Source organism: Syngnathus acus, chromosome 13 (genome assembly GCF_901709675.1).
Source record: "Syngnathus acus chromosome 13, fSynAcu1.2, whole genome shotgun sequence".
NCBI classification, from domain to species: Eukaryota; Metazoa; Chordata; class Actinopteri; order Syngnathiformes; family Syngnathidae; genus Syngnathus; species Syngnathus acus.
The window spans coordinates 12326686-12350025 of record NC_051098.1 but is presented as its reverse complement, the minus strand read 5'-3'; the positions used below and the strand labels follow the sequence as shown (position 1 = coordinate 12350025).

Sequence of the window (23340 nt, the reverse complement as noted above, 5' to 3'; positions counted from 1 at the left end):
ACACACACACACACACACACACACACACACACACACATGCTCGCGCACACACACGACAAAACAAAGGTAGCGCATAACTATGTTGAGGTTGCCGTTGAATCTTAAACTTTCACATAATTTCAATCCATACGGTAATCATCTCGACTCGCAGAGGAGATAGTGGATCCCCCCCTCCCAAAAAAAAAAAAAAAAAAAGAGATCTGGAAAGTGTTTGATTAAAACTCCCCGCCTCGGCAGCCTTCAAAAGCAAAGAAATAAATGCACGGGAAAATAAAGTTGTTGCGCGGCGTTTATAAAAATCATTTCCTGGGCGCCCTGAACGCTTGCCGTGCGTGACACATTTACATATTTATGAGCTATAAATAATTTGGAGTAAAGCAAATGTTAGCAAAGGGAAAGTGGAGGCCAATTGTCCACACCTGCATGGAAAGAAAAAAAAAAGTGGAACAAACCGGCAGTGATCAATGATCACATTATTGATTGATTGATTTCAGCTTGACTTTGCTTTTTCACTTTGTCTCAGAAGAAATCAAAACAAAAATGTATTCTTCATCGGCAAGTGGCGGTTCCGGTTGACCGAGACTTGACTCGACCCGAAAAGGTTTCAGGTCGGGCCCCGCATCCACCGCTTGCCATTCATACGACGGTCAGCAAATGAATATGAAAAGGTCGCCATTTGATTTGCTCACTACAAAGCAAACTTGAAATGGGCACGCCGGGAGCGTTGGGGGGTGTGAAAAAAAAAAAGAAAAAAAAAAAAAGCTGCTCCCCAATTAGCCGTTCATTTGTCACGGCGGCTCGTTCTGTAATTAAACGTAGCACCGGCGGCTGAGACGTGAAATATGCTCTTATTAACGCCATAATGGCGAGGTGGCTAAGCGCCCGGCGTGTAACGATGTGGCCCCTGAAGACTAGCGGGGGGCGTGGCAGATTAGCCCTAAATCCCCCCACGCCCGCCCCACCCGTCAAAATGACGCATTTACCTTCTAACGGACATGAAATTAGCACCGACGCAAATCCAATTCTGCTCATGGATCGCCGAGAGGGAGGGTGGAGCTCTTGAATGATGATGATGTTGCCGGGCAGGGTAGGCCCTGTTTTCGTGGCGATCCTTTAAATGCTACTAGCAGCTTTTGTTGCCGTTTATTGCATGTTAGAATCAAAAACAAGCAATATTAAGCTCATGAGAATAATTCTTGCTCCAAACTTTTTCAACTTGACTTAACGGACCGGACAGTCGACTCCAGTTGCTTTGCACTGACTTCTGGTTTCAAACTAAACATGCTGTGAATAATACGCAGTGTATCTAATAACAACAAAATGCAGCAGCTTTTTGTTAAAAGGCAAAATGATTATGAGTCACATTTCCAAACGAAAGCGTAATTACAATATGGCCCCTAATTTAAATTTAAAAAAAAAAGAGGGGCACTCGGATTTACATGCTCTCTTGTACAATCCCTTCGTTCAACTTTAGAGGTTGAACTGTACTCCGCTTTCTATTTGCTGGCCAATTTATCATCTCTGGTCCCTAATCCTGCAGTTTGACGGCAATGAATTAGAAGCGTATAGCAATTAAAGCAAACTCCGCCCCGGCTTTGTCGAGAGCTTATCTGGGCTTTGAGCGATCACGAGCGCCTCCTCGCCCCATCGTCTGCTGCATGAAAGAGAAGCTCGGCGCATTTTTTGTGTATCTGCACCGCCGAGTGACAGACAGCAAGCTTCTTCTGGGGTTTTACGGCCAAGAGTTTGTTGGAGGTCGTCGAGCACATTTCGAATCAGGGCGGGACGAGGTGTCAAATGCGGACGTCTCGTTTTTATGGAGCCCTTGAGCTTCTTCGGGCAGACTAATTAACAACGCCGGTTGCGCGGTCAAGCCTCCAGCTCGCGTCGGCCCCGCCCAGCGGCCCCGGCCGGTCGATGAAACACAGTCGACGTGAGAAAGTTTATGAGACGGTGCACAGACTCACACAAAAAAAGATGGAGGCCACACGGGGAGAAGCAGACGGCCGGTGTAAATTGACCAGCTGCCTTTGCTGGCAAATTGAAATTTAGTGATGTGGTAGTTTTGTTGCTTGGACTCGACTTTCTTATACGGCGCGATAAATCTGGTCGCAGCCTTGATGAGTTGCACTGCACTTTTAGCTGTACACTGAAAATAAAAATGAAACCTTGGGGCCAGCTCAAAAATACTTAAATTTGTTACAGTTTATAGTGTAGAAATAATCCCCAAAATTCAATTTTAGTAAAACGATTTGAAGTGAACTAGGAACCAAATATGTAAAAAAAACACTAGAATGTCTCAAGTCACTTCAGAGCAGCCTTAAACAGACCTTTGCAATTGATTAATCATTTTGAGCAGATACAATGAAAACAGCAGGGGACCCGGAATGGAACCCTGTGGAACGCCATACGACAGCTAGGCAGATCGGAAGGCTAACAAAAAAGTTCTGCCCGCCTTGGAGGATCTAACCCACACTCGAGGGCAACCACCAACAAACACCCTTCCAGGGTGAACAAAACTAGTGATTAGCCACCGAGACAGCTGCATTACTCCCTTAAAACGTAATGGCTCGCCACTTTCATTTAGTTCCATTCCATTTACGACGGGTGAGGATGTAAAATACATTTTCACTCTGTCTGGAATGATGAGACAACGGCCGCTTAATCAGCACATAAAGTGGCGCAGTAAGAATGCTTTTTGCTGACACAAATGATGCCCGCCCTCAATTTGCACTCATCTAAACAAAGAACAAATTAATGTACTCCTTTAAATCAAAGTGTTTAAGGGGGCCACATCTTTTGCAAAATTGACTTTTTAATGACTTTCATACAAATAGTTGTGTCTCGGGAGTGCCCGCCTACTCATTGAGTGTGAAATTAACCAAGTCGTTCTTCTGTGAGCTGCCATTTTGTTTGAGAGGGAGCCAATTTCGCCGTTGATGACGATGAAAGGCCGACGAGCAGAGAAGGACAGAACAGGAAAAACAAACCGAGAACGTCAGAACTGCGAGGCAACTTCTTTCAAACGTTCCTGGCTGTAAGGTAAACTCATCAGAGCAACTCCCCGAGCCAAAGGGACGGCCGGACTGGTGGGGAGGGAGCGCTAACGCAGGAAAGACAATAAGCAGGCAATAACGGCGGACGGGCCAGTCAGGCGGGCCTGCGGCATTTCCTCGGTCGGCCGGGGAGCTCGCCATCAATAACACGTGGACACCGGGCCGGATTGCGGGCTTGTTATCAAAGCGCCGTTGTCTACGTCAGGACGAGCCATGCATCAAGAAAATAAAAAATCGGAAACAGCAACGGTTGGCTTATACTTGCTCCACATGTTTTGAAGAAGCTCAAGACCAGGTTGGTGAGCTTGGCATGGCACAAGCTGCATCCAACCTCTAATAAGCGCCATAAAAGCCTCAAGAAGCAAAGGCGCAATAAATGACACATCCTCCCGGTGGCGTAATAACGTCGGCGTCCATCAGTCAAACTCTCTCCGCGTTTCTCTCGCCTCATTGGCACTTTTTCCCTCTCTGGGGACGGATTACTTGGGCAGACAAAAGGGATTGATTGAACTCGCCTGTCGTTTGATGTTTATTTTAGCTGGAAGGAAAGTGCGCTGCCCCCCTTGATAAACCTCTGGCAGAGAATATGCCTGGGTCATAAATGACAAGATGATATCCCACCCCGGTGTAACAAACAGGGCCACCACGTGTTTGGCCTTGAAATTCAGCTGCCGCCACACCTCCTACAAAAAAAAAAAAAAAAAAACAATCTCGTTGACGACTTTTTGTGACTTTTGCCAATAGTGGAGCAGCCGACAAAATTGTGTAGTCTTAAATAGACCGTTGCAATTGATGAATCGTTTTGAAAATCAATCAATTTGCCTTTCTAAAAATGGAGCCGAAAGGCAGCATATATAATGAAAACAGCAGGGGCCCCGGAATGGAACCCTGTGGAACACCATACGACATCGAGGCAGATGACTGACCTTCCCTCCATTCTTCAGTCGCTACAGGTGTGAAGCGGTACCAAAATCCATACCAAATAGGATAAATATGTTCCTGTTTAATAAAAGTACATTTTGTTTTAATCCCTTATTTTGTATGTTTGTATGTTGGTTGTCCCGACTTGAGAGGTTCAAGACGAGTGCATTTGTTGATGAGCTTGGCGCCCGCCTAATGGATGTAACAGAGCCTCCCCCCGTCCAATCGCCTTGCAAACAGATGTTCCGCTAAGTCCAGTTAATCGTTGCGCTGACGCCTGCACAGTGTAACCAAACAAGTTGGCAAAACGCAAGCTGTACAAAAAAAAAAAACCTCCTTTCACACGGGACCTCGCAGCAAAACTTATTTTACCTGCTGGGTGTCACCCAGCAAGCGGGGAGTCATAAATCACCTGTCCGGAAAGCTTCCCGAGAGGACGGCTCGCCACGCGCCTTGACAAATATGTGTGGCCGCTACAAACCAGAACGCGCTACAAACAAGCACGTAAGCGGCAGACAGAAGAAATTCATCTTGGTGCATTTATTTCGTTTGCTTTCATCCCACACTATTTTTACACTCATCCTTTGGCCTCGATGCAGTTTCGTGCTAAAAGAATTATGCCGGGAGAGGAAAATCACATCCGCTGGAGATCTGGACAACTTGACTACAACCACAAAACTACATTCACAAAGTCCTCCCAAAAATTGAAGACGTCTACAACAAACCAATCACAACATTCCTCTGCCTCGACCACTGTCACACACTAGGCCACGCCCCTTCAAGGTACACATCCTCATACCGCAGTAATTAGACTTTACTAGTGCAAATAAGGCTAATCAGCTAATCTGTGTCAACATTGCAGCTCTGCTTACCTTTTTGTCCCTTATATCATCGCATTTCAAATGCCATGTCGAGCTTTTGCCGCTTCAAAAAGGGTGTTGGTGAATGATGGCCATTTCCCGCGTTCAAAGGGGGCTCGTTTAAAAACTGGAAGATTTGCAAGATTTTTCCTCCCATTTGTCACACCACGCAAACGTGCAAAATAGAGAGAAAAGGTGATGAATCGTCTGGTTGGTGGCATCCGTCAGCCCCGATGATTTATGGGCTTAATAACCGAGTACGTTCGCAAGCCTGTTATTTTTGGGCTTTTGCTCTTTTGACAGAAATACAGCCGCAAAACCAAAAAACAAAACAAACGCAAAACTCCATTTAGCCTCTTTCCAAAACACATAAAAACCCCGACTGGACTCTCAAATGAACCATTTGAGCCTTTGGGCAGGAGCGTTAGTGTTGCCTGATAAAAAACAAAACAAAAAAAAAGCCAGCCAAGACCGTACCTGTTTTCAAATAAAAGCTAAACACGCATCAACTTTGCAGAGACGCACCAGTGTGACTAACAAACACAAATGGAGGCTTTTTAATGAATCGCACTTTTGGGGGAGAACAAAAGCAGAAATTCCGCAAACCCTGACTCTTACCAGCATTTCCAGAGTAATAAAAAATAAATAAATAATATGTAAAAATTTAATATAATAAAATAGAATAATATATACACATATAATAAATAAATAAAATAATAAATAAGTCATAAAAAGATAGAGAAAACTTAATTCAACAGGACCATTATCGTGTGGTGAAAAATTGGAATATTCCAACCACAAACATACAATGAAATATCTCAAAATGGAGCGCACCATATTTTCTCTCTGAGAGTGCGTTCAGTTTCTATAACTTAGTCCCACAGTTTGTCACAGTGACACGACAACAACCAGCTCGGTGGCCTAGTGGTAGAGTGTCCGCCCTGAGACTGGGAGGATGTGGGTTCAAACCCCGGCCGGGTCATACCAAAGACTATAAAAATGGGACCCATTGCCTCCCTGCTTAGCACTCAGCATTAAGGGTTGGAATTGGGGGGTTAGATCACCAAATGATTCCCGAGCGCGGCACCGCTGCTGCTCACTGCTCCCCTCTCCCCGAGGGGATGGATCAAAATCACATGGGGATGGGTTAAATGCAGAGGACAAATTTCACCACACCCAGATGTGTGTGTGACGATCATTGTTACTTTAACTTTAACAAGGCTGCGCGAGCTATAACCAGATTGAAATGCAAAGTTATTGATATGAATATGTGCAGCAAGAGAAAGTAGGACACGAGCACCTGTTCCCCCCCCCCGTCCGGGTCCCTGCTCGTACAATGGGCGCATCCGTGATACACGCAAGGCAATAAAAAGCTAATTGGGAATCCCCCGACCGTGCGCCGTCATTTGGCGAGGCTCTTTAACGCGCCTACGTTCCGTTGAGCCTCGGCTAATCTTCACAAGAGACGCGGAAATTGGCTCCCTTAGCGTAGCCGTTGCGCTTTCTCGTTTTAGCTGCGGACGCGCCGCCTTTGAAATCCACATGAAAGACGAGAGCAGGTAAAAGAAAAACATGCTAACGCACTTAGCTACTTAGCGCTACCGTGGCGACCGATTGCTTTGTTTAGCTGCAACCGAAGATAGATGAGGCTAATAAGCGAGAAATGAAATCACCTCGAGTAAAACGCCGATGAGCGGTACAGAGTTGAGTTCAAGCGCTCCGATTTCAGGACGGACATTTTGGGTCAGGTTAAAATGGCTGCTGCGGTTTTCATCCATTTTTGCCAGGAAAGTCCGAAAAATTTACATACTGACGCCAATCGAGTCATGTGACCGCTGGTGTGAGGACACGTTTGAGACAAATTGGTCCGTTGATAACGATGACGGCGCGTTGGGCCAAAACAAGGCGCACTGCCAGCGCCAGCTCTGCCGCCGCTTGATGGATGAGCGTGCCTCCGGTTGTGTGCGTGAGACATGCACTCGCACAACGGAGGGCGTGATTAATTACCTCAAGCGTCCTCCTGCGCCGAGACTCCAAACAAATTAGCCTCCACCTCTATCAGCCACCAACATTGTGTCATGCAAAAAGAACTCACACAAAGAAGACTTGGCCGGATAACAGACGTCATGTCGCAAGCCACTTTCGCGAGGAAAGCCGAGCGAGTAGAAAAGCAGCGTTTTCTAATTTCAAACCGGCCGGTCACCGTATTCATATTTACTCCAGTCTGAGAACGCACGTGGAAATATGTCTGCCGTTCCTGCGCGAGCAAATTTGGTCGACAAACGACGCTCATGGTTTACGGCTGAGTTGCGAAAAGCGGGAACCCCGTATACATTTTGATGATTTTTTTCCATCAAACGATGCGAGAAATAACTAAAAACAGCAGGTTGTCAACCGGCGTTCCAAAATGGATCACAGCGCAAATTTGAAAATCTCACAATGTCAGCAGGCGACATGACAACAATCCATTTGCTTTGCCGCCGACTAATAATACAGTCGGACAAACAACAGCGCCGGCTCGGACTTGATAAAAGACTTTGGCTCTTGGAGACGCCTTGAGCCGCATTTTACGTTTGACAGACAATTTGGGCCCCGGAATAGATCTGTCGGTATACTTAAGGCGCGACTCGGCGACGGCTTTATCGACGGCGTGCGCCGCCACGCCTTTGAGGCCTTGATGTGAGCTAGCTCGAGGACAGAGCGAGGCCCGTGGCTGTGAAATGGACCGGAAAGCCAGATACCTGGAGACGAGTGGGCAGTTTATCAGCATATTCAAAGCTGTCGTTTGATGGCCGCAAAGACGGCGGCCACGTTAGAGGCACGGCGAATTCACTCACGCTTGCGGGAGGGCGGGGGGGTAACGGTCACGCCGCCGATGGCTAATTTCGCATGAGCGGTTTCCGCAAGCCAACACTTGATTATGCGCGCCGGGTTTAGATGAAAGAGCGCATCCTCCCCCCCATCACTTGTTTACTAAGCAACCTTTCGAGCTTGGCGCCAAAGTGGAAGTGGCGGGGTTCAAACAAACTGCCTGCTTGCTAATTATCTGCAAGTCCTCATCAGAGAAGCCCCCCCCCCCCCCTTCCCCCACACATACTACATAAAGAGTCTTTTGCAATCGACTCTATTTGCACAATAATTGCCAATTGGCCGGGCACAGCGTAAAGAAGAGACTCCCTACTTGGGCAGCGGATAAGGCTTCTTAAGGAGTCGCGTTGCTTATTGGTCGTCCGGGGTGCCGTGATTATTGTGAGCGATGGACATTTGGCTTCTCGACGCAGTCATTTGCAGTTTCAACTGGAAATTCTGTAGCTTTTGTGTGTGCATGGTGGATAAGGAGCATCTTCACCTCAAAAGACGAATCACATCCCACAACGGCGCAGACGCCCCTTTGCGCCCAATTCTACCTGAGCAACATCAGGCAAAATCACAAAACAATTGCTTGTTACCCACATGTGAGGAACGTGATTGCGTTTCGCCTTCCTCTTAATCAGAGTGCAAAATGGTGGCGAGCGAATGGTAAGCTCCATCCGGGTCGGCGATGTGCTTCGTCATGCTCTTTTCCTCCATGTGATCACTTGGTATGAATTAGAGTGGATGACTTGTAAATATTTCAACATAAGAGTCAGAAGACGCTTTTACACACAGGACCGTGAAATATTCCTGAGGAATTCATGAAAATTTCAGTGCACTGCAAAAAAAAATAAAAATTTGTCTTTAAGAGACTTTTGAAACAGAAGGTAAAGGGTGATGGGACATCTGGGTTGGAATCCCAGAGACACACACACACCGGTTCATGGCTTGCCATTCAAAGAGTGCAGCCAGATTTTTACTGCTGCTCCATAAAACTTTGCTAAGTTGCTGAGGACGGGGGGGGGGGGCCAAGAAGAAATCAACATTAGGGAAATAATGGCTTGCACGTTACCATTTTCATCTTAATCACAGCAGCGCCGCCGCCATTTGCCGTCCTTTATTTCCTCAAATGCGTGAGAGAAAATAAGCTAAAACAATTGCGCCAGATCACATCGTCAGTTGTCTTCGTTAAGGATTCGTCTTTTGTTGTTTCTTTACTTGGAACCGTTTTTTGGGGGTTTTTTTCCCCTGCCAAAATTCTAAGAGCTTTTCAGATAGCTGCGGATTTATTTAGCCACATCTGAACAAAAGGCATTTCTTTCTTTTCACTTTCTTTCTTATAATAAGAAATAATGAAGGTGGAATTGGTGCTGATCCAAATGAGGCTCGCTCAGCCTTGGTGTACTAGTTTCTTCCAAACATCGAGACACGCAAATAGGATCCGGTAATATGTGCCAAATGGGACAAGAAAAGCAGAGCAAGGCAACAAACAACTTGAACGCAAACATTAATGTTGTTCATTTGGAAAGAAAAGGAGGAGGAATATTAGCCCCGCCCCCTCAGGAAACTCACCTCCGGAAACAGATGAAGAGCGTGTAGGATGGGCGGGGGAGCTCCTCTATGGAGGATTATTCAAGAGAGTGGGGGGAAAGAAAAAAAATCACCCACTCAGTTAAATGACAGCAAGGAAGGACGAAGGCGGCGAACAAGCCACGCGAGCTCCGAGTGGGAGCGAACAGGTGACTGATCCCCTCTCGGGATGAAGTGCTACAAAGCTTAGATGCTCTTACAGAGACGGACGGTCACTTCAAGAGCAAATCTGCAGTGGAGCGAATGATTGGATGACTCTTCCAAACCAAACGAAAAGCCGACGCAGTCGGGCGACATTTGCAACTTGTGAAAGAAGAACTCTTAAAATAGTCCAAACCGGAAACGTGAGCACATAAATCAGGTGCAAAACACGACGACGTTCAGATTGCTTGCTGAGTGGGAGTCGTGGCCGCCAGGGATGGGTTCTTTTCTTTTTTTTCTGCAGGTTGGGGATTGTGCATCTCACATCAATCTCTTTAGAAAGTGGGCCACTTCCGTTTGGAATATGCACGAGCAACAGCAGTCAAGAGAAACTTCGTACGGTGTTTCCAAAATAGCGTTCCGCCGCTTTATCACGCTTGGATTTTCGCACAGATCATTTCAAATTGTGCCTTTCTGATGACAAACGGCACGCAAAAGTCGAGCTGAAGGACGACGGCGTGAGAATCAGTCATTCTTCACTGCTAATTGCACATGACATTTCATTTCGGAGCGTGAGCAGCTTGTCATTTCATCAAATGTATCCTCCTTCCAGCATCTAATGAGTCAAGGTGAAAAATCAAGAGCAGAAAGATACCATTTGTTTTTTTTTTTTAAATGTTGTCATGAGCCGCCCGCATTAACAACAAACTGGGCCGATAAATGACACTCCTGACATTAAAAATAAAGGCAAAAGATCACAGCCCCTCCTCCTTCTGAAAGGCAATTAATGTCAAGTGTAAAATTGTCAAGCTCGCAAGTGCGGCTAATATCCCTCATTAGGATAATAAAGGCGGCCGGAGTGCATACGACGACGTCCACCGCAATGACGACATGTCCGTGCCAGTCAGTCACGTGGAGACCTCAATTTCCTCCACGCTCGTAAAATGTGAAAACACTTATGTTCATTTTCTGTCCGTCGGGGCAGAGGACGTGCGGCTTTCATTACTGCTAATGTCCAAATAGACGCGGCGAGCGCAGTTACGCTTTACCTTCAGATAAATAAGAACGGTGGGAGGGCTTCAACAGCAGGAATTGTTGGAGTGCTCCCCGCTGTGGCTTTTATTGACTGTGTTTTTCCACCATTGATTGTTTATTTAAATGGCGGTGCAGCGCTCGCTATCCACTTGGCTTTCTCGCTTGTGCAAGAGAATCATTTCACCCAGCTCAGACGCCTTTGGGTCTTGCAGAGCCACATGCGATCGGCGACCATTTTGAGACACCGGCCGGCAGCGTCGGAAGCCTTTGAAAGGAAAACATCCCGGGTTAGCGTGGCGGCCAAACGGGGGGCGCGCAAAAACATCAAGATGCAAGAAGAACCCGGATGGAAGTCCGACAAGCGGCCGAGGTTGCCAGTTTTCACAATCGGGTAGTGCAGCGTCACCCCGGGATGCACCGTTTGATTGTTGCCCTGGCCACGGCGCCCACCGTCGGCCAACGCCTGCTGGTTTAAACCCGCTTTGATATTGCAGACATGGCGCCTTCCCTCTGGCCTTCCAAACTGTGGGTGAAGGATTAGACGTGGTGGGATTGTGCCCACTCCCCCGGCGCAAGCTTCTGTTTCTTGACTTCCCAACGTTTGACTCCCGCCACTGTAATTTATCGAAGCTAGCGGCCACGACGGGCAGAGCCCCCGCAAGCTGCCTTCTCCAGTTAGGAAGGTGATCGTGATCCAAAGCCACTTGGACCCGCCATCTGTTTGGCCCCGGAACCTGGGCATCTGCTCCCTCCCATTGTCGGGCTCCGTCAGATGACAGGCCAGGACCCTCGCGGGAAGCTCGCTCGGCTCCGGTGGACGCACACACACACACACACACACACACGTGTTTGTTATTGCCTCGGAGAGGCCAAAGTGCTGGCCAGGGTTGCCGTCTTTGTTATGGCGGCAGACAGTGGCCAAGGTTTGGGGGGCCAAACTGCCTGGGTGACCTCCAGTGAAGCGGTCGCAACTCTTTGAGAATGGCGGAGGGTGACAGTGCCGAGACTGGAGGGTCGCATTTGACACGACGGCCTTCAAGATGCATCAACGCCAAAGGCATTTGCACTTACAAATGAGCAAATATAAGGTGACTCATTTGCGTTTAAAAACATTTGACAGAAAAGTTTGGCCATAAGCCTCAAAGCTTGCGCTAACCGCTAGCCACATTTGTGTGCGCTTCCTCGTTTGAACGTTTCGTCTTTTTCCACATTTAACTTTTTGTGCATTTTGCAGCGCTGAATAATGGAGAATGTTGATTCCCTTATCATGAAATATTAATGCCAGCACGCAGAGGATGCATAATTAAGGACTTTAATTCCAGGAGTCCTGACACACTCCTTGTTTAATTATCATTTTGTGGAAGATGAGAGGAGACAATAGGAAGAAACAAAAAAATACAGCAGGGCAAGCATGGGGGGGGCTTTTATCTCACGCGCAACATTCCGGTGTGTGGCAAACAAATCCGAGCCTAACCTAACACACAATTTCATATTGCTTACAAAGTCCGAGAGCTCTGCCGTTTCTTTTCCCACACACACAAAATACTATTTTCTCTGCTTTTTGTTGAGAAAGCCGCGTTTTTGTTGAAAGCAAGCCACCTTCCACTGATGATGACAAAATAATGACAAAAGGTAGAAACAGCCAAGCAAACTTGAAGCAGTTCATTTGTTGGCTGCTTTCCCTGATTGATGGCGGCCATTATGCAATGAATAACAAGACACGGAGGATTTATTGCACGCCACGTGGACGAACTTTGCCGTTTGAAACGGCAGCAAACAACGTCCTTTGTGAGCGGCTGCTCGCTCGCTTGACGATCAATGACTTTCATTTATCACCGAGTGTGATTAACGATTCACTGACAATCATTGTCAAGTCTTGACTAAGTTATAGCCAAGCGAGTCCAAAGTCTTAAAATTGGCAAATTCAATCGGACACAAGTCATGTGACTCAAATTCAAAACCTCTGCCGCCGCTTACACGCAACTAGAAATGACTACAATTAATAGCACCAAGGGAAGAAAAAATATCAGCCATTTAGACGCCATAAGACATAAAACTTTTTTTTTTTTTTAAAACATGATTTGACTTGAGTAAAAAAATGGCTCAACTTGCAGTAAGTACCGAGGCTGAGTAGCTTTGCCACGTCTGGATTTCTGCAGGCGTTTTGGAAGAGACATCAGACGTGTGGCAAATCAAGTGTGTCAGTGTGTAAACTGTACACGAGTGGGAAGGAAACCGAGGCTGAGGAGAAGACGCTTGAGACGTGAAGATGAGAGCATATCGTCGGGATATGTTTTCAGGTAGCATCAAAAGTAGCGCGAGATGCCGCCCAAACAGGCGCTCGCCTCCATCGCCCGTTAATTAGCACCCAAAGGAAGGTGAGGGGCCAAGTGGGACGAGGGCTGCGAGATTACCGGGGGTCCCCCGAGGTCCACTCCGGGGAGGCACCAGACTGGAAAAAAAGAAATTCTGGCACTGAAATAGTGAAAGGTGCCAACTTTCTTTAGAGATGTTTTCCTTTTGTATGAGGGGCTCAAGTTCCTTTCTTTGCGGTTGTGCTCATGAGTTGTCTTGAATGTGAGAGGCGTCAACAACAATTATAAATGTAATTGGAGTGACAGGTGGGGGGAGGGGGGGCCATACTGCACGTTTTTCCGTACTCACGATTTGTAACTGCAAAGTGAAGCGTGGGACCCGACGGCGTGCGCGGGTGGACGTGGCGCAAACAGACCATCTGTGCTCAACATAACATTCTTGGGTACATATATTGCAAAATAAAAAAATTAATTAAATATAAAAACAATTTTTAAAAAAGACTTTCATTAACACTGGTTTACACTTAAAAGCTTTTTATCAAAAACAAAAAGCATCTAAAACCTGTGCTGAGTCAGAATATTTGGGCAAAATAAAAAAAAATAATAATAAAATAAAAAAATAAATAAACTCCTGTGCTGAGTCAGAATATTTGGGCACAATCTAAAAAAAAAAAAAAAAAAAAAACTCCAGCCATCTTTATGCGGCAGAGTTCAAATCCTCCAGTGGCGCTCGCTCTCGTGTCGCCCAACGGCAACGTTTCTGCTCTCTAGGAATAATTAAGCCTCCCATTATGAAGACTGTGGCTAATTATCACTTCAGAGGCGTTCCATTCCTCCACAACTCGCCTTGTGCGCCATTTTAATATTCCATACTAACTAATCCGCTCGTGTAAAGAGAAACTGATTTGCCATCAGCCGCAAATCTGCTTTAAGGCAATCGACTTGTTAGGAAAGAAAAGAATTGTGCTAATAAGAGTTCTTGCTAGAACAGTGGCGTGAAGGATTTGCCGCCATGCCAGGGTTGGGCCACTTCCGACTTGGGCGAGTTGGTACTGAGGTTCACTGCTAGCGTTACAATCTTTTGATTTTAAAAACACCTATGATTATTTCCACAAAGAGATTTGGCGACATTCTCCTTTAAAAGTAGGTCACACTTTGCTGGCTAAACTGAAAATGGTGAGAAGATGATGCTGATGATGAGCGACCTGTAGTTGAGATGGTGGAGGTGAAAGGAAAGGGGGGGTTGCGTGAAACTTATTAGCCTCCGGCAATTAGCCTGGAAGTGCTACAGGCCCTTTTGATAGCAGCGGGGTTGCTTAAATATGGAGGAGATAAGAGGGGCGCAGATGTAGAAGCCCGCCGGCTGGATTGATAGCGGAAGCTCCTCCAGGCTCAGATAGGCCACGCAGGAGCGATCCCGCCAGTGATAGCATCTGTCAATCATGCCTCAGGCTGCGTGTGTGGGGGGGGACAACTTGGGAGTCCGGAGCAGAGTAGACCGGCCCGCTGGCTTCTCGTCACGCCGATCACTCGCTTCGGGTCAAGGTCTCGGTTGATCTGTCGGCGTCTTACGGTTTGCGTCACTCTGGCGACTGTCACTGTCAAGTTGAAGTCCATCAAGCCGTGAAGGGAAAAACACGTCGGTGGTTGAAATGAAGTTCAAAATGAGGAAATCAGATGGTGTTTTTCTTCTCCGTCTCGCATCAAACCGGCAGCAAGTCGGCTTCGACGACGCAAACTTTTTGCCAAAAGCTCCCTCCCCTTATCTTTGGAATAGCAGTGCCCGCATTTTAATTGGAAAAATATCTCAAGTAATTAAAGTGGCTCCCTACAAGCTCCTTAATAAGTTAAGCACACATTTTATTGAACGGCCGCCAGGCTGATACTGCCGCGTACTACCGCACCTGTCCTTGAAGCCTTTGTGCTAAATCTCCTACATCTCTTTTTTTTTTTTTTTTTAGGCGGTCGCCTCAACGACCCGAGAAAAGAAAAAAAAAAAGGAATTCTCTGTAAGTTTTAAATGTCTGATTAAGATAAAGCCAAGCTTGTCTGCTCTCCTCTGGATCCAATTGTGTTTGCTTGGGAACTGCAGCAGATAAAAGTTGAGAGTCAATGACTTGTCTAATCAGTCGCTTGGGGTAACGCCAAAGAAAAGGGCCGCGCTCAACACACCGGGATGAGGATTACAAAATTAAAAAAAAAAAAAAAAAAAGCCCCTTCGGCTTATTCTGCGCCCTGACTGACTTGGCAAGACAGTCATTCCGTTTCACTGTGCAAATTGACATCCATAATAAATAAATGAATAAAAAAATAAAAATATATAAATATATACATAAATATATGAATAAATATTAAATAATTATTCAATAAATAAAATATTATTTTGAGTCTATGCTGCAAAGTGCTAAAGAATGGCTGGCTGGCTGCAAAGTTGGAACGAGCCTGGTCAAAATCTCCAGAAATAGAAGACTCCACATGAAATATTTATATGAGATCCTGACGGCCTGCCACTCTTAAAAAAAAAAACAAAAAAAAAACAGCCACAGTGATGGAAAATGAAGCGCGCTCGGGTGCAAGCGGTCGACTCCGCCCGCCGCACCCCATCAAGTCTTCATAATTCAGCCTCGGCCAGCGGCCGTCACCTCGCATCTGCTCACTCATCTATTTGAGTCGCGGCTCGTCCTCTCGGCTGTGACCCCGCCGCAGGTTTGGGCACCGGCGTGCGTGGGCCATCTTCATTAATTGGAACAGCGCTCCGATATGCTAATTACAAATCACAGAAAAAGTGCAGCAGCCAGATCTTGCTGTTTTTGCGCTGGGTGAGCAATGCGTGTCAACAATTAGGTCAACGGCGACTCGAGTGGCTCATCAATGGAGATTTTGCACTTTTGCTTCTCCTTGCTGGTCTTTGGGAAGCCCCCCCCCCCCCTTTTTTTTTATGGCTCCTTCAAGACTTGCTTTTTGGGGTACTTGAGTCCAGCATGGATGCACAAAGTGGAATAAATGTCCTTTGACCAGGTGCAAAATTGAAAATCAACAGCGTGCTTCAAATGCATCGTTGTGCATTTGAGGACATAAACGCCCCCGGCGGCTGTTTGAAGACGCGCAAAAGGTTCTTTGCCACAGCAAAGAAGCACTTCTTCTATCTCCGGGCGCACGAGAGCGGGTCAAAACGTCTCCCGGCTCCAGTCGGCATTGAAGCCCAAGGATAAGAGCCACTCGTCGAGCCAGACGGCTTTTCTCGCGCTAAATTTGCATATCCGAGCGAGACGCGGCTGGCGCCCGATTCAAAGGCAGCGGAAATGGAAACAAACAGCCACAAAAGCAAATGAAGCTTTTGTGGCAGAGTAATCCAAGGATTGCTCTCCTTTTCAAAGAAAGAAATATTGGACGGCTCCATATTGAGCGCAAATTGCTAGATTAGAGCGCCTGTTTTGGTAGCGGCTTCAAAGTCTGTCGAATCTCTTCATTTCAAATAGAGAGGGAAAAAGAAAAAGTGGTGCCAAGTGCGTTTTTTTTTTTTCTTGCTGACTGATTCATTCCTGGATTGTAAAGCGCTTAAAAAGTGAGCTTGCAGCATCGTCGCCTCGGTGGCAGTGATGTTGCCGCTGCTCCCCCTCCCACTCCCCAAAAGATTGCAAACCCTGCTCGCTGGATTAAGGACAGTGAAAGGATTCAGCTGTGACATGCATACCTGCCGCTGTGAAGCGGCCATGTTTTTCGCGTGGCCGCACACTTTTCCACACGACAAATCAAAAGCGCTCGAGGGCGAGCAGCGAGACACTCCAGGTTGACCGAGCGTAAATTTCAGGTATTTATGGCAGTGCCGAGCAGCAAAACGAGGCGGTGGCGGCAGCGGGCTGGCGGGCGGCCTCCCCGAGCTCCTGATGCGTCTTCTGTCTTACGCTTAGAACAAACCTACATTGAGTTGCTTCACAAAAAACCCGACGACAAAGGCACTAGGCATCTCGGGCGTTAACGAAACCCGTTAGCTTGTGATTAGCGTTGTGCGGGAATGTGGCTGACGACCCGTTTGGATGCCTCCCGTTTTGAAGCACAACGCCAACGATGCCCCCGAGCGAGCATTTTTTCTTTTTCCTCCCGTGTGTGAGCAAACGGCAGCAAACAAGACATCCATCACGCTGACAGACAAAACAAATTACAAGGGAAACAGAACCTTAATATGTCAGCAGAGCTAATGGTGTCATGGCGGGTGTGGGAGGGGGGGTGGCTTGCTTACAGGAGTATAAAAACACCCCCAAGGGGGGGGTGATGACTTTTGGATACACACTATTAACGATGCATTAGAGCGAGATTCATAAACGTCCGTTACATGACGGTCCAGAGTTCACAGGTGTGTCCACCCCCCCCCCTATGAATGATGCAGTGCGACGGTAGACAATAAAAGTGTAATTATATGCCGCTGGCTCTACTGACAGGTGGGTAAAAATGAGGAAGAAGGGATTAGCTCCACTTTCCATGGAGCTCTGGCAGCAAGGGGCGGGGGGGGGTGGGGGTCACCTTGGATGAGAGGCCATCGCTTTTCCCACTCATTAAACTCCTAATCTAGACCGGGTGCACACACACACACGCTCGATCTCATCTTTCACAGCACCTCTGAACTTGAAACTGCTGCATCATGCGTCGGTGGCCAGAGCTGTGACAAAATATAGCAGCGGTCCGAAATTGAACCAGCGCAATTTTTATTTTGTTTTGGCCTCACAATTTGTAGTCCGAGTCTATTTTATGACCTGCACAATTCGACAAAGGATTAAGAATGGTCTTATTTAAAAAATGGAATCTGAAGCGTTATTTTAGTCACTGCAACTTTTCACGATGGTACCATTAAAGTTTTTATTTTCCATTTTTAATGTGTGATGGGAAGAAATGCGGCTTTGTTCTCCACCAGAGGCCCGTCGGGTTCATGCGGTACTTTTGGAAATCCCGCTGTCAGCCCCTTTCTTTGCGGGGCATCAGCTGCAAGATTGCAAAAATAATTTGTTTATGCGCAAGGCAAAGCTATAACATGTTGTTAGACGGCGAGCCCGGCTGCTCCACCCCCTCCCCTTTCACACAGAACCCAGCAAAGCATCTGTAAAGTTTCTACAGCTTTTCTGAAAAACGCAGAAATTGGGGAAAAAAACTCACCATGGCCAACACTACTGAAAAAAAATCTCATCTCTATTCTCCTAAGAAAGAAGAGCGGAAAGGTAATTTCCTTGAACTGTTGCCATCTCAATGCAAAAACAGAGCGAGTGCTACTGCTACGCTTAAACAAGGCCATTTATTACGCAACAAAGGGGAAAAAAAGAACTTTTCAGAGACGGCGAACAAAAGCACGCGACAAAGCACGCCGGCTTACTCGTCGGTCGGATGTTGCGTAACATACTTTTACCTTTCGTATGGCCTCGGCACTGAGAATAACAAAACCTAGACATTATAAAAGGATGAAGTTACGCAAGGATGGGCCATTAGCCGCTAGCCGTCGCCATCGCAAAGGCGCGACGGGAAAACATGCAATCGAAAGTTTTTCTCGTCTCAGGTGTGAATAAAGCTTCGGGAACACGAAAGATGAAAAAAAAAAAACTGGTAGAACCTGCGGCCAAGGTTTTTGGGAGTCTCCTTCAGAGGGAGCGCTTGATTCGCTCTGCACGCGATTCCCACAAAGACTAAAAACAGACAAAAGGAGGCCAAAGTGATCCGGTTCTCTATTGTGGTTCTAAAAGCCAAAACTCTCAATTCTTGCCGACGCTGGCGCTCAAGCCAATCTCAGCAACTTGCCGGTAGCGCGCTCGGAACTGGAACAGAACCGATAACGGAAGCGCGATTTTAATCAATCAATCTTGGTAATGAGAGTGGAAAGTTAATCCATTGTAACGCATTATTGGAGCGCAAATGAAGGTCTTGGGGGTTAATTAACTGGCGGGCGAAGGACAATGTTAATATAAGACGGCCCCAATGCGGGCCAGGTAAGAAAGTTATGCTCCGCGCTTAAGTTTTCAGGAGAACTTTGTGCTGACGGCTTCCATCCTGCACTTGGAACAGTAACGACTTGAAAGTGTGTTGAAACGAAACAAATGGTCCCCGCCTCGGCTTTGATTAAAACCCAATTGCCCAAATCCGCCATTTCCCAGCCCCGTGAGCCAATTAATGTCATCATCATCATCATTGAGCGGATGGAGGAATTGTTATTCCTCGCCGAGAGAGACGAGATGATCGGTGAGCGGCTTCACGCGGTCAGACGGACGGCCAATGACGTCAATCTTCCGCCGAGTTAACTTTTCAAAATAAGTCACATTTCTATTAACTCATTCAGTGCCATTGACGGCTATAGACGTCAAAGATATTAACTGGGTTGGCAGTGAATGAGTTCAAAGGTGCAATCAGGGGGGTGAAAAGTAATCCAAATTTGATCGCATGGCAATATAAAGTCAACAATTGTCCATCTGTCGTTTGTTTTTCAAAAATTCATTCATTCATTCCACAACATAAACAAGAAGTGGGAAGCTATTTCTCTGCTTCTTTCCAGCATGTGTCGAGCCTCTGCCGCTATTTTGGAAGAAGAAGCTGCGCACTTATGCAAAATGCATAGGTGGCCTTTGCAGACCTTAATCTTGGCTTTCCAAATCCCCGGCTTCCTCTAAAGACTGCACTGACATGCTTCTCGCACGGAAGGCGCGCACTTGGTGTCAAAGGAGGGCTAGGAAAAAAGAAAAAAGCAAGAAAGCAAGAAAAAATGTGCCCTTTGGATGTAAACTCAAAATGTTTTTGCCGTCTTTGAGGTCATCTCAAGTCTCTTCTAACTGAAACGCGAAGGCCCGTCGGGTCGCGCGCTTCGTAAACGTCAATGAGATGTCACAACAACGGCGACAAGACTTGTGATGCCTTCCCACGCGGAAGGGTAAACAAACACAGTGATGCTCGGCCTCTGGCAAAAGCTTCCGGCGCCACGTCGAGCTGAATGTCAAGTTGGGGGGGGCGGGGCTAACAGAACTCCCGGTGGCATTTAACTGGCCTTTTCTGTGCTCGGCAAAAATGGACGCCAGCTTCAGTTCTACGCCCATGGCGGAACGTCGGCGTCGGAGCTCCCGCCTCTGTTGTTGCCTGACACGCCGTATTGGACCAGACAGTAACACGGAACGTCGGCCAGGGTGGAGCGCGGCGCCCGGGCCTTGCCAGCTGCGATAACGATGTATAATTTAATTGAATGCTGTGCTTTTCTATCCTCCGTAGGACTCAAACTGTTCCTCTCTCTCGCTCGCCTATGCATTATTCAGGCTAATGGTGACCCCGAAATAGAAAAAAAGCTTCTTATCTTTTGAAAGTTTGATGGCAGAGAGCAAAGAGAGGTAAGGCGGCACGCCGAGAGAGCGACTGAGTCAGAGCGAGTTGGCTCGCCGATAAGCTGAGTTGCGTTTCCGATTCTGACCGCCGATGACGTCACCGAAGCTAGCGAGCCAGATGGGCTTCGAGTTTCCCGTCCAATATCGGAAGACGGAATGATGAACTGCGCGGCGTCAATGTCTAAACATAGCTATGCAAATGTATCCATTTTGGTCGTCTGGCTGCCACACGGCGGCGTTGGACTTACATAACAAATAAGTTGAACTGGCACATTTTTTCTATAACCTTGAGTTTGCTTGGTGGCGAGCCCATCCCGTTAGCAGCGGCGAGCATATATGTGATGGCGCCCACGCATACAATACGACATGTATTTTTCAAAAGGCGTGGGCGAGCGAGAAAGTGATTCTTCTTCACGCGCGAAAAGCTTAATTATTGTGCCTGTGAGAACAGCAGGCTTGCTTTGTGCCTTTTGTGGCTTTTTCAATTACCAGACAGCAACTTTGTCATCACTTTGCCAGCTTGTAATTACGGGAACAAAAAAAAAACCAACAAATATTTTCGGCGCATCATCAGGCAAAAAAAAAAAGATCAGAGTGTGACTGATTTTACACTGGAGCTACAGCAGCCCCCCCCCCCCCGAGACTCTAGCTAGTCATCACCCATTAATTAAAAACAAAGACACTCATTGGATTTTTCTGATACGCTGTTGCCTACGATGCCACCCGATTAGTCAGCGCAGCAATTCAATTCTTCTGGCCAGTTCGCCGCCGCTGTCCTGCTGCAAGGGGGGGGGGGGCTTATTTACACTCCCATTCATTTTCAAAATAACATACCCTACCGACTAGAAGAAAGATTGAGAACTTTAGCGTTGATGCTAAGCTGCCACCTTTCATAAACGCTCGCTGCCTCGCCGCAGCACTTTTGTTGACGTGCTGCTATATTTGGCAAGCAAGGTTTAAACTATGCGTTCCGTGCGCATCGTTGCCTCCAAATAACAACTGACGGCTTTTGGCTCTGATTGCATCAGCCAAATCTTTTGCTATTCCGTCTTGAAAGCCCCTCGGACTTGAAAGGTGACAGTAAAGTTTATCGGTTCCATCTACCGGCAGCTGCGATTGAGGAAGGATTCGATGCAATTCAAAAAGCAGTGTGTCATGACTAGAAAGGGGGGGGACTCCCTGCGGCTATTTTGATCATTTTCCAAATTGAAAACTCACCACCGGCGCAATAAAATGGAACAGACGCAGTTTTCAAGCTAAAGGTTTACCCCCGAAAGAGATGGATGAGGATATATATGATGGAAAAAAATATAATATAAATAAATAATAGACAAGACAACTAATAGAAAAAAAGAAAAGTTTCCAAAATATGCAATAGAGGTGTCAGGGATGGTCAAAAGGTTGGTGGTTGTGCTAACGGTTCAAAAAGCTAGCGTTAGCATTTGACACAAGACCACAGTTAGCCTCAGAGATGAAACACTCAACTTTCTTTTCGGAGACTAGTTTGGCAACACTTTTTCGGAAGAAATGAAATCAACTCTCAACCTACTTCCGAATTAACGCAGCATATAGACACAAAGCAGGAGGGGTGGAAAAAGTGCACGTATAAAATGAATCTTCAAAGGGCTAGCGTTAGGATTTGACACATTAGCCTCACAGATGAAACACTCGGCTTTCTTTTTCAGAGACTAGTTTGGCAACAAGAAATTAAATCAACTCTCGACCTGCTTCCTACGTAAATTCGGACAATTAACGCAGCATATAGACACAAACCAGGAGGGGGGGAAAAAAGTGCATGTAAAAAATGAATCTCTTTCCTCATGCATGAAATATCCATCAAGAGCGAGCTGTGACTCATTAGAGTGCAAGGTGGAGTACGACGGGGGCAGAAGAGTCAAAGTGGCGAGGAATCATTAAATAGACGCTGGCCGCCGCCACCGCGGCACTTTGAAGACAGCCTGAAATCCCGCTGAGCGCTAACAACGCCGACGGGCCCGCGTCTCAGCCTCCTCGCCGAGATTAGAGGCTCCCTTGAATCCGACAACGGGGCTTAAGTCCTACTAGAGCCGGCCGGGCGGCGAGGGGCGAGCGTCGTTAACGCCTCTGCACTCAGTTGTTCAAAAATCAACTTGTAAACCAAAAAAAAAAAAGTCAATATTTCAAAAGAAGCAGCTGACTTTATCCCTTTAGTTATGTTTGCATGCCTCAAGAACAGCATTTAAGTTTCTGGCTCAACCTGAGCCATAAATGCCTTGAACATGAAGTCATTATCATTAAAGTAGCAAAGTATAATTACCCTCCCATTATGTTCGCTTCTCAGCAATGACATTCGTGTCGCTCGGTCAATATGCAACAAATATGGAAATATTTGCTCTAAAACTTCACAGGTGACCCGACTGTCAGCCCCGGTATCATCAGCATCCAATCCGACACCCGCCACCCAAACACACGTGTGAATAAAAAGCCATCTCTTACCTCCCTTGTTCCATCTGCCTTTGGTCCGAGCCGGGTAGGCGGCTTCGGGACATCCGGAGAGCACCAGGAGAAACAAAACAAGTTCAAAGGCGGGGACAAATCCAGACGGGGACCTGGAGAACATGTCCGAGAGTTGCTGGTAGCCCGAGACACTGTCACATGGCTTCCGGAGCGGGAAGCCGCGCGGGCGGGCTCGCCTCCGTCACGCCGCCGTCGGCGTTTAGGTCTCCGGCGGGACCGGCATTCCGCCGCCGGTGTCGCTGGAGCTGCTCGTGCACGATGCCGCCAGCCGGGGGCCGCTCCTCACTCCATCGCCGCCCGTGCTGTAGCGGCGCTGGGGGAACCGTTGGGAACGAGCAGGCTGCCACGCCGCCGCGCTCAGAGCAGTGCATGGGAACGCACGCTCACATCCACCCGCCCAACCACCCGCCGCTCTCTCTCCTCCGCTCTGTCGCGTGATGCCGTCGAGGATGCCGACGCAGCTGCTGCTGCCGCCGGAATATTCTCTCTCCTCTATCACGCCGAGGGGAATTCATTCCACAGCGCTGGAGCTTCTGTTGCCAGAGGTGGGAGCGTTATCCACCTTCTGAACTCTGGGAAGGAGCGCTGAGAAACCTGGGAAACACACCACAAAAAAGCTCTCATGTTTGTGGTGATGACCTGACCTTAATTAGGTTTAATCGGAGACAAGGCGCGACGCAAACCGGACAAGGTGAAGAAGCCAAAGAGTCAAGTTAGCTAAAGAGCAAAC

At 47.2% G+C, this 23340-nt stretch overlaps 1 protein-coding gene across 9 annotated transcripts in view; it reads right to left on the bottom strand.

The window, feature by feature from the left end:
- The window catches only part of robo2 (roundabout, axon guidance receptor, homolog 2 (Drosophila)), a 156319-nt gene extending 133130 nt beyond the window's left edge, over positions 1 to 23189 (bottom strand). For 4 of the 9 annotated variants that reach the window (XM_037268594.1, XM_037268601.1, XM_037268595.1 and 1 more), the window contains exon 1: positions 22590 to 23188. In XM_037268594.1, coding sequence (XP_037124489.1) covers positions 22590 to 22713 — 124 coding nt within the window. In that variant the 5' untranslated portion in view covers positions 22714 to 23188. Of the gene's footprint in view, positions 1 to 22589 lie in introns of all 9 variants that reach the window. The other 5 variants (XM_037268599.1, XM_037268600.1, XM_037268597.1 and 2 more) reach the window with 3 other exon arrangements.
- Positions 23190 to 23340: the final 151 nt, after the last annotated feature.